The following is an 11,970-nucleotide window of genomic DNA, read 5'->3' as shown; positions in this document are numbered from 1 at the left end:
TTGTAGAAACAAATTTATTCTTACTGATTAAAACAGTTACAAAACTAATGACACTACAAATACTATACTACACAGAATCAGAAATATTTGCCCTTGTAATTCATTTATGAGTTGAGTAGCCAGATCCAGTATGAGATGCTGTGGTGAGTCAGGGAGATTACATTTCATTATCAGTTCAGTCCTGCATGAGTCAATAAAACTGTCTTCCACGTCACAACAAACTCCCATATCACTTCAACCAAACTGCAACTGTCATTGTAGATGAATTATCCGCTCTTAAATACAACACATCTGTCAGCCCAGACCTGGGTTCCATGAACCTTATTTAATATGATTCATAGTGATCAGGATTATGAACAAACTATATTAGGTTGGTTGGAGTATGAAGAAGAAAGTAATGCTGATGAACGTGAAGATTTTGTATTTCTGAAGTGATCATGGTCCACTTTCTGGAGTGAGTTATAATAAGCAAGCTTTGAGCAATGTTGAAAAAGAACATACCAGTTGCTGTTAAGGCTGAATGTTATTCAATCAAATTATACTGTTCCCAGCAATATTTCTGGGAAAAAAAAACAAGTTCTGATAGTTGTCAGAAAAGGTTCTCAATCTATCAGGTTGGTGCACCCATTTGTTAAGCCTTTTTTATTTTCCAGTCTGATGCAAATGTCAAATTGTTGAATGATCAACATTTAGTTCTTCTGCAACCTCCCGAGTTGTTTTTGATGGATCCGCTTCAATAATAGCCCTCAATTGGTTGTCGTCAATCGCAGAAGGACGTCCGCGACCCTCCTCACCTTCAAAGCTCTTGTCTACATTATGAAATTTTTTAACAAATGTTGAGCTGTACGTTCGTTGACGTTACCCTGGCCAAATGCTTAGTTGATATTGCTAGTAGTTTCCGCTGCTTTGCGTCCCATTTTTAACTCGTACAATAAAATCGCTCGACTTTGCTGTTTACCCATATTTCACTTGACAGCATAAAATAAGCCAGAATAAACAGGGAAAACAAAACCTTTAGAATAAATCACTAGAACAAATTCGCGCCTCAAAATGGTATATTACAATAACATAGTTAAATGAAAGTTTATTCCAAAACAAGCATGAAAGTATAAAGTAACAAAATCCGCAATTACGTTTGCACCAACCCAATAGAAATGGGCATCAAAGCACTGAAAAATCTTCCTGGTCTGAGTCCTATCCGTGTTACATAATGTAGTATACACCATGTCTAAAAAAATCCTCAGATGAAACTTGCACATTTCATACTGCTCTGTTTTCTACTACCAATCAATTTCATTATGATTTGCCATCACAAAAATTATAGAGTTCACTTCGAACTTCATGTGCTTAGCGGTTTATATTTAAATTGAAATGACTATTTACGCAAATATAATTTACCTTACAAATTATTTTGATGTTTACTTCCCACACTACTTTTAATTAAAATCCATTGAATAGTCTATTGTAATTTCGAAGATAACATACGCGATAAACAGATGCAAACGACCTCCCCATTATGCGATCATTTTACTCACTTTTTTAAAATACAAAACGGGTCTCCTTTGAACGAGAATAGTAACACGGTCACGACACGGGTAAATTCCTAATTTTGCCAAGGTCTTATTTCCCTTACTCCCTTTCTATTCGTTTACCTGGTTCATTCGGCAGTGCTACCATCGCGCAACTCGGAAATTACATATAGAGACGTTGGTGGCCATGGGATCGGAACCGGATATTGCAATATTGTGCTAATTCCTATTGGTCAGAGGAAAGAGAGAAACTAAGGTCATTGATTGGTTAATACACCATTTAAATTACAGTTGGCGAAATTGCTTGTTTTAAATTGCTGAACCTGTAACGGTGATCTGTTGATCCGTGGTTTTAATAATGGCTCAGAACATTAACCCACTTGGGACCGCTTCAACGACTGTTACAAAGACAGATGAAGAAACACACAATCCTTCTCAGGATAATCATGCTGTAACAAAAAGGCAGGTATTATTTGCTTGCAGTAGATAAACCAATGAAAGATGGCCCTCAATTAGAAATCTTTCACCCAGCGGCTCTTTATGAAAATGATTTAAAATAGTTGAGAGTTATTTTCATGAATGAAAATTGCATTATAATTCTACAGAAACAGGATTTTTTAAATGTATAGTAATTATTATCAATTTTAAGATAACGTTTATTTATTAAATGAATGAGTTTAACGCTTTTTCTTTCTAGGTTGCAAAAGGAACTAATGGAATTAATGGTATGTATGGAGTAATTTCAAGTATAGATCGTCGGAAGCAATGTGTATCCATAAGATAAGATGAAATTCTTGCATGATTAAGTTTATTTTTGTATTTCATTATGGTATGTAATCCAGCATTATTTCTTCGTGGCAGTGATGAAATAGTCTTACCATTTTGCTTTTTGCACTAGTGTGTACATAAGGTAGCATTATTGCATTATGCAATTCTTGATAGTATGCCAGTTTAAAATATGGATACCAGGTTGGTAATGTGTTAAATGGCTGTGCTGATGCATATTCTGAGGGTTTTGTGTTATTTCCCAACTGTTCACTTTCATTACTACTGAATGACTCTAGAGCAGTGCTTCTCAACCGCTGGGCCACAGCCCAGTAGTGGGCCCTGGCATCAATTATACTGGGCCACGAGAGGCTCTTCTGGAATTTGTCATTTTCATTTTCTAAGCATTTTTCATGAATAAATATTCTGAGGAGAATAATATTTGTGTCGAGAAGCTCAGACACAGAACACCTAAATCTGTGTAGCAAATGTCAGTGACCAAGCCGCATATTTTTAAACATGGAAGTATTCGTGAATGATCGGGAATTTTCAGACATCCAAATCTTTCAACATTCAGGAAAGGCAATACCGCTGTTTATGACCAGTCATAAAAATTGCCTGCAAGCCGATTACAACAATGGGCGGCATATCCTCTGTTCTCAGACCTGAGCGAAATAACATCTGTGTTGCAAATGTCAGTGGCCAATCAACATGGAAGTATAAAGAAAATGTTTCCACTGAAATTGAAAATCAAGGCAGTCTGTATCCGGTTCTCAAATCTAGTGATACTGAATACTGTTTCTTTGCAAGTTCGCATTGCAATGTATAAGTGCTTGTTGCGAAACCTGAGTGATTTAAATTTTAATATGAATAAGACACAGGGGACTTTGTTTAATTTTGGTGTTAAGAAATCTCGTATTGAAGGTGTTTGTGACGCAACAAGTAGTGATTCATCCACCTCAAGCCTACATAGCAATCTCCAGGATGTACAAAATAAAGGGAAAACCACCAGGACACAGAAGAAAAGGTCTGCATCCATTCGTAAGTACATGGACAGCTACTTAAAATTTGGTTTCATACAGTGCCCTAACACTGAACAATTGCCACGACCTCAATGTGTCATTTGTGCTACTGTTCTGGGAAATGAAGCTATGAAGCCATTGCGATTTACCCGACATCTCAACACAAGACATTCCGATCTAGTCAACAAACCCATTGAATTCTTTATGCATAAGAGAGATGCACTTAAAGTAGAAAAGAAAATTACTTGTATTTACCAAGCTTCAACCACTGACACTTCACTTCTGACGGCATCCTATTTAATATCACTACAGATAGCTAAATGTAAAAAACCATATTCCATTGGAGAAGAACTCTGTAAGCCTTCCTTGATCGCTGCTTGTAATGAAATATTAGGCCAGTCTGCGACAAGTAAAATGAAAGATATCCCATTGTCAAATGATACAGTTGGTAGGCAGATATCTGATATGGCAGAAGATAACAGAAACGCAAGTCATTGAGTAAATTAAAAAATCGAAATTGTTTGCATTACAACTGGACAAATCTACAGATATTCAGAACAGCAGCATTTTACTTACGTATGTACGATATATTGACCATGATGAGAGTGACATGAAGGAAGACATTTTAAGTGTTTCTGAATTACCTATGCACACTACCAGCAGTGAAATTTTCAAAGTTTTAAATGGTTTCAATAAAGAGAGAGGTCTCGAATGGAAAAATTGCATTGGAGTTTGCACTGACGACGCTGCCTGTCTTACAGGTAGAAATTCAGGTTTGGTCACTAAAATTCAAGATATGGCGGGCAATAACTTAGCGTCAACGCATAGCTACATTCATAGGCAAAACCTGGCCTCCAAAGAAATGGCACCTGAGCTTAATGAAGTCCTGTCTCAATCTGTTAAGATTATTAATTATATAAAAACAGTGCTTTAAATACAAGACTGTTAAAAGCATTGTGCGATGAAATGGGCTCTGATCATCAAAATCTTCTTTTCCATTCGGAAGTTCATTGGTTGTCCCGCGGTAAAGTTCTCAAGAGGTTATATGAACTCCGAAAGGAAGTTGAGCTCTTTCTAACTGATAAGAAAAGTAACCTGTCCCATTATTTCCAGGATAAGAAATGGGTAGCCAGGCTGGCATATCTCAGCGACATATTTTCTTACATGAACGAGTTGAATTTAAAACTTCAAGGTCCAGATACAACAATATTTAATGCGTGGAACAAGATCGAATCATTCAAAAAGAAACTCAAACTCTGGCTTAATAGGATTGCAGAAGGAAACAATGAAATGTTTCAGTCGTACTCAGATTATATTATGGAAGCATATGATTTCTATTCACAGAATTCATTTTCAGATATTATTGTGAATTACCTAAAGATGTTGTTGTTGTTGTTGTTGTTGTTGTTGTCATTTGAAAAATATTATCCCAAACATGAGGATCCCCAGAGGCAAAGTATGTGGATTGTGAACCCTTTTGTTGATCACAAAGAGACAGCCCTTTCCCATGAAGAAACCCTTCAACTTATTGAATTATCATCGGGCAAAGGACTGGAAAGTACTTTTAATACTATGAGTAATTCGAAATTCTGGATAAGAATGAAAAATGAATATCCAAATTTACATAAAATAGCAGTGAGGTTTCTTCTTTGTTTTTCCACCACATATCTTTGTGAAACTGCATTTTCTATCATGACTGTGCTTAAAACGAAACAGAGGAACTGCTTGCAAATTTCTGACTGTCTCCGTTTGGCTCTCACTTCATTCATCCCAGGATTGATAAACTAACGGACGGCAAACAGAAACAGAAGTCTCACTAGCCTAACTAAAACCTTCCAAAGTCAGTTGTGATAAAACAAACTAAGTTTAACTTTCCAATAACTTATAATTGCTGCGTCTTTAAAATCAAAATATTAATTAGTGTTAAAAGTAGTGTTTAGAATTGAGAGATTCATACATTTTATTTATCAAATTACATACTTCACGTATATAATTATTTGGCGTATGTATGTGATAATAAGTGTTTCGCCGGCAAATTGACATCCTTCTGCTTCTTCCCCTACTCAGCTGACTTCTATGGTGAGTTACAATGCATAAATATTTTTCTCACTGCCATTTTTTACAAACCAACATCATTAAAATCAATTCAGTAATACAGTATTCTATTTTACGCTGAATAACATAAGTTTTTGGTGATCAGCATGGGATATGTCAATGAAAATTAGCACAAATTAATTTAATGATGTTGGTCTGAGGAAACTACAAAATGCTACAAGATTTCATTAGTCCAGTGATTGATAACTAATTTAAATGTAATTTTATGTTTGTCAACGTGCCACACCGTATACATAAGTGTACTAATACTCTTTATGATTATGCTGTAATTAATTACTAATATTACGTTAGCTTAATGCATGAACTTTAACAAAACTGGAAAGGTATTTATGAGTAAATTTGTTGGGATTATGCCCTCGTCTTATAAAAAAAGAACTTACTGAGCCACAGTATCATAAAGGTTGAGAACCACTGCTTGTAGTTCATGTAGAATTTCTTTAAGATAATACATCATAATGCAATTTAAAATGTTCTGTTTTATGTACGTCATTCTGAGTGCTGCTGTTGTCATACAGAGTTGTGAGTTATCTTGAAAAAGCCTGAAGTGAGGTTATGTGTGAGCCTGATGAAAATCATTTAGCCCATCATGTGAAAGAGACAAGCTGCTCATGTTAAATTTTACCATGAATGTTAGGACCCACAGTGCTATCGACAAACCTATAGGCCAACAGATCACAAATGAAATCCACCCAGATCACAGCAGATGCCAGGAATGGTCTATGTTATGTACCAATTCAATGTACCTCCCTAAAGTGTTCATTAACACTTTGAAGGTCCTTGGAAATAGAACTGGTGTGAAACATCATAATCTGAACCTCTAACCCCAGTCTCCAGTGCAAGACGCTTAAAGCTGAAGAAGTAAAGGAATAAGCAACAAGATCTGAATTACCACAAGCAGAAAATTAAAGCATCCTCCTGGATTCTATTTCTTATAGCTTAATTTTATTAAGATTTTGAATTTATGTTTTAATTTTACCTTCTGTTACATTATTTCTTTGCCATAATTCAGCCCAAGTACCATAATATTTGCTGATGACACTTGTGTAACAATTTCTAGTAAGAATTTAGATGATTTCTATATGTCATTGAACAGTGTTCTCTCTCATATGAGTAAATGGTTTGCTGCTAACAAACTGGCCCTGAATCTAGATAAAAGAAATATAATAAAATTTCTGACAAATAATACACCTCAATATCCATTAAGCATTGGATATAATAATAAATATATAGAAGAGTCAGTACACACAAAATTCCTTGGCTTACAAATTGATAACCACTTAAACTGGAAATACCATATCGATCAGTTGGTTCCGAAGTTAAGTGAGGCATGTTGTGCAGTAAGAGCTTTGTTACATGTCAGCAACATTGATACACTGAAATCAGTTTATTATGCCTACTTTCACTCTATAATGAAGTATGGAATAATATTTTGGGGTAACTCATCTGACAGCAAAAAGAAAAATTACAAAAGAAAACTATTAAAATCATGGTGGGCATAAAACCTCAAAATTCTTGTAGAGAGCTATTCAAGAGATTACAGATCTTACCTCTTCCATGTGAATATATACTTTCATTATTAAGCTTCATTATAAATAATCAAGAACGTTTTCAGACCAGTTTGGATGTACATAGTGTTAACACAAGAAACAAGCACCATCTCCATGGACCGGTTGCTAACCTGACACGTTTTGAGACCAATTTGGATGTACACAGCGTTAACAAAAGAAACAAACACCATCTCCCTAGACCGGTTGCTAACCTGACATGTTTTCAGAAAAGCTCATATTATTCTGGCATTAACATTTTCAACAATCTACCATCTAGTCTCAAAAGTCTAATGAACGAAAAGGTGGAATTTAAATTAGCACGGAAACGATACTTAAATACACACTCATTCTGCTCTGTTGATGAATTCCTACTGTCTAAAAATGACTCGCCCTTTTAAAAGGTTATGTACATAGGTTGCTATGACAGTACTGACTTATATATATATGTGGATTTTTTTGTGTGTGTCTCACTTGTACTGTATTTATGGCTTTTGTATTTGTATGACTTGTTCCACATCCTACAGTCATTCTGACTTTGGATCTACGAAACATAATGTATGTATGTATGTATGTATGAGGAAATATATATTCTTACAATTCCCTTTTCCTCCTATGATAAAAACCTTGTTGTGGCTTTGAAAGGGCTGTATCCTTGTTCACCATTGCTACTGGACTGAACCAGGCTCTTTCCTTGCTTCCTCCCATGGTTCTGAGTGATCACTTTCTGGCAGCCTGCCTATATAACCCAGTTGATGCCTCATCTTACATGCTTCAACCCTGAAGATGGTGACATTTTCTGCCAAAACACTGGTATGTACCTACAAAATATAACAGTGTCACAACCCTCAAGGCTGCAATCTGAATAATTACCACCTTGAAATCCTCAGAACTTATAATAGATGTCTTGTTGCAAAATCAGTTATTGTCATTACTGTGGATGCAATGTCACATCCTAGATGCCTGTAGATTACATATAGTAATCCTCTGATTTTAATACAGATATTTTTTTTTCCCAGATAAATACGGATAGAAATGTGTCAGCATTTCCTGAAGGAGAAAGTCTATTTAAGTGGATAGGCACTATTTCTGGCCCCAAGGGAACAGTAAGTAGTTCTGATAAATGCCATGTTGTTATAAAGTGGTGTGAACTTGGCATCATTTAAAACCTAAACTTGGCTGAGGAACATTGTGTTATTGATTCCACTTGTTATAGTAAGAGAGTAACTTAGTAAAAGTAAAGGTATCCCTGTAACAGGCCATGGAGGCACACAGGGTTGTGAGATGTTGAGGTTTCTACATTTTCTAGACAATCGGCTCATAGATTGCGGCAAGGTTGTCAGTCCTACGTGTTGGCCGCCCTTTAGCCCCAAGAATATTCCTGGTACTCATTTCTGTTAGAGGCTGAGTCGACCCCAGGGCCATAATGAAGCTGGAAGGATCAGGTCAATTGAAAGAACTCCAATGACCTCATCGGGGCTTGAACCCATGACCATCCGGCTTGTAGCATAGTGCCTCAACCAACTAATCTACTGTGTGCCCCCAAGAGAGTAATTTATAATACAATATGAATGTGCATGAGGATAAAAGATTAGTATTGTTAACATGAATACGGACTCTTCAGTAGTATATTAGTAATAAAATAGAAAAGAGCAGCATTAATTTGATTGTCAGAGGCAGTGGTTGATTAATTGGCTTAAGTTGGCTCAACTGCACAGGTTATTTTCAAATATCAGTAAATTAAACAAATAAACCCTCATTCCTCCACACAAGATATGATTACACCAGTGATGGACACTTACTGAGGTGACCGTTGAGCCTGCATCTATGTTGAAATCCAAGAGCAGGAGTTTCACATTTTTGACTCCCTGTTATCAACATCAGCATGATTACTTTGCATATTTGAGAGATGGGAACAACACTGTGATCTTTCAGTGTAGGATTCTGAAATGATGTGTGATAGATCTGTGAAAACTGTTAAATTTTTAGTGTTATGTTTGTATATAAGAGTGGACTTAACAGCATGGTGACTGGAGGAGAAATTTAGTATAAGTGATAGGTCATTAGAACTTGACATATACCTTTGTATGGTGACCTTTTGTATACATTTGTTGTACTAATTCTCCTACTACTGCTGCTGCTGCTGCTACTGCTAAAGATATTGACTATATTGTCATGGGTTTTTTGTGGTTTTCCTCAGGCAGATGCCAGGGTGACATCTTGAAATAAGTCATGAATGCTTTTCAGATCTTTTCCAGTTCATAATTCATGAACATCCTACCATGTAACATTGTATACTCTGATATACTGACAGGATTGTTAAACAAAGCGTAAGTAAATGTGGAAGCAGTTCTTGTAGTGATGGCAGCAGCAGTGGTAAAGCCTGTGAAATCTGATGCTTCAGAAACCTAAAATTGCCACACCAAGAGCAAATGTTTCAATGCTTTTTAATTTGTATTTTATTTCTATTTTTTGTAGGTGTATGAAGACTTGACTTTCAAATTGAGCTTGGAATTTCCTCACAGTTACCCATTTAGTGCTCCAGTAGTCAAATTCATTACCTCAATCTTTCATCCCAATGTGGATCAATTTGGAAACATCTGTCTTGATATTCTGAAAGAGAAGTGGTCAGCTTTGTATGATGTCCGATCAATTCTCCTATCCATTCAGTCTCTTTTAGGAGGTGAGTTAAGGCTACAGATACATAGCTAGCAGAAAATGTCAAACATGGTAACACAGTGTAGCAACAGGCTTTAGGTGGTCAGTATATGGTATAGGTGGGACGGTCGATTTTGGCCGGTGGATCTCTGATGCTTAGTGGCCTGACGCAAGTCAGCGAGCCTAAGATCAGTGAGCATGCACAGCGACACTATGTTTCCTCAGTAAGAAGGTAGACGTTGAGCTCATAGGATCGCTGTTATTAGTAGATACTGTGTGCTTTTCCCAGTTGCCAGTTGCCATTGCCAGCCTACGAATGTTCTCTCTGCAGACGAAGCAAGTTCATAGCATAGACTTGCTCTCATGCGCCTACAGGGAAGGACACTGGCCAAAAAGTATCGGCAGGCTTATACAGGATCTACCTTGAGCAGATTATAGTTCTTCACCTATCATTCAGTCTCTGCTCTGAAGCTGTTCAGTCCAGTTAACATCTGCACTCCTTGAAGATTGCCATCTCCTGGGATGTGTTGCCATATATTCTGGTAGAGGTCTGCCAAAGTTTAGGAGGAACATGCTGGCTTCACTCTGAAGATGAATGCAATACAGTTCTGTGAAATGCTGATAAACATCTGTGTTCTATCCTGAAGGTAGAGGCCGTATGTTCCCCTGAAATGTCGGTCAACTTCTATCTGTGACGTGCAATCACGTAATCTCCAAACTAAATTCATTTCTCCATAATAACATGTACCTTCTAACTTATGTTGTCCCCTTCAAAATAGTCCCCTTGGGACTTCATACATTTGGCCTGGTGATTATGCCACCATTCAGAATGTGGCGTATGTTTCTTGTCTGGGCGTATACACCTTCGGTGCGTATGATATGTTCTACACTGACAGTATAGAACACACTGTACATGCAATGTGGCATATGTTTCTTATATATGAGTATGATACATAGCATTGGAATACCATACAAAATATCCACATACCACCAAACTTGTACATCATTGAAAAACGTGTCTTTGGGCCTCATATACCGGGCTTATGACGTAGAATTTCTGCAACAAGACATGTCCAATTTCTACTCTGTAGCAGGATATCCCCTTACAATAAATATTTTATTTGGCATACAGACCCCTAACCCACCTACATATAGTTGTTAACACCTTTATATACTTCTAATATACCTTTAATGCTTTTAATAATATTTCAACATTTTATGTATAGTATACCTTTATTTACTTCTATCTTTTTATCTGTTATTCTTAATCATAATGTAACGTGTTTCGTTACTGAATACGCTGTAGAGATCGTTAATTGGTTTATTTAACAACCTACAAATCACGGCTAAAATTAATTATAACATAGTTGCGGGTTTCCACACTTTACAAACCCTACAACCAAAGTCTTCACATACTAATAACGTGGGAGCTATACAAATCTCCCTGAATTACACACTCCAAATATAACTGTACTACAGCACTCACTAAGTCTTGAAAGCACACAATAAGTCTTCCGCTCGCTGACTTCTTAGTTATTGCACACTGTCACATAAAATCTTGTAACCACGCGTTCGGGCCTTCTTATCGCGACTGCTGCTATATGTCAACTCGACTCACAGGCTGTTACCTTGAGAACTGTTGATAACACACTCTGACTCGTAGGCTTGCTTGGAACTAACTGTGAATAGCCTTCGCTGCTCCTTATGTACCCTCGTTCCGGACCATTGTCGTCTGGTGCCGTGTTGCTAGCAACGCTGTCCGGAGTTGTTGACTGCTGCCTAGCAACCGCGATATCACTTGGTGACGTCACCGCTGTTGACTTGCTTTGCATAGCTACCAGGTTGCGGGGACTCAGCTAACTTCGGCTCCACTTGGCTCACTTCGGCTCCGCTCAGCACGTCACCACGGGGAGAGTGGCGGGGTGATGACTCGCCTATTACGAGAGCGCTACGTTACCACCACGTGCCGCTGGGGAGGTAGGGGTCCTCCATTGGGCAACATGTCACACTGCTCCCTTCTTAAGGCTGTTCGTCCCGAATAACCTAACGGTGCTTCCCCCGTTCCTTTTCTTTGGAGTCTGTTCTTGCAGCATCTTCTTTGTGTCCTGCTACTGTTTCTCTTCTCCCCGTTGCTCTGCTCTCCAACTGCTTCATCTTCCCCCTTTTTATGGTTGCTCGTCTCGAGCAGCTCCATGATAAGGCGCGAGCTGGTCGAGGTGTACAACTAACATCCTCGACCTAGGGGTCTTCTGGATTCGGTATACCACATCATTTATCCAGGTCACTACTTTGTAAGGACCTTCCCATGATGCTTGTAGTTTCGGCGATTTCCCCTTT

At 37.6% G+C, this 11,970-nt stretch overlaps 1 protein-coding gene across 1 annotated transcript in view; it reads left to right on the top strand.

Annotated features, from left to right (window-relative positions):
• Nucleotides 1-1,787: 1,787 nt before the first annotated feature.
• The window catches only part of LOC111872738 (ubiquitin-conjugating enzyme E2 C), a 16,135-nt gene continuing 5,952 nt past the window's right edge, over nucleotides 1,788-11,970 (top strand). Inside the window, exons 1-4 of the mRNA XM_023866902.2 lie at nucleotides 1,788-1,991; nucleotides 2,227-2,254; nucleotides 7,995-8,081; nucleotides 9,454-9,658. Coding sequence (XP_023722670.1) covers nucleotides 1,888-1,991; nucleotides 2,227-2,254; nucleotides 7,995-8,081; nucleotides 9,454-9,658 — 424 coding nt within the window. The 5' untranslated portion in view covers nucleotides 1,788-1,887. The remainder of the gene's footprint in view (nucleotides 1,992-2,226; nucleotides 2,255-7,994; nucleotides 8,082-9,453; nucleotides 9,659-11,970) is intronic.

The sequence above is a fragment of the Cryptotermes secundus genome, unplaced genomic scaffold (assembly GCF_002891405.2).
Source record: "Cryptotermes secundus unplaced genomic scaffold, Csec_1.0 scaffold2969, whole genome shotgun sequence".
Taxonomy (NCBI): Eukaryota; Metazoa; Arthropoda; class Insecta; order Blattodea; family Kalotermitidae; genus Cryptotermes; species Cryptotermes secundus.
The sequence above is the reverse complement of the archived record's forward strand: the minus strand, read 5'-3'. Positions and strand labels throughout refer to the sequence as shown.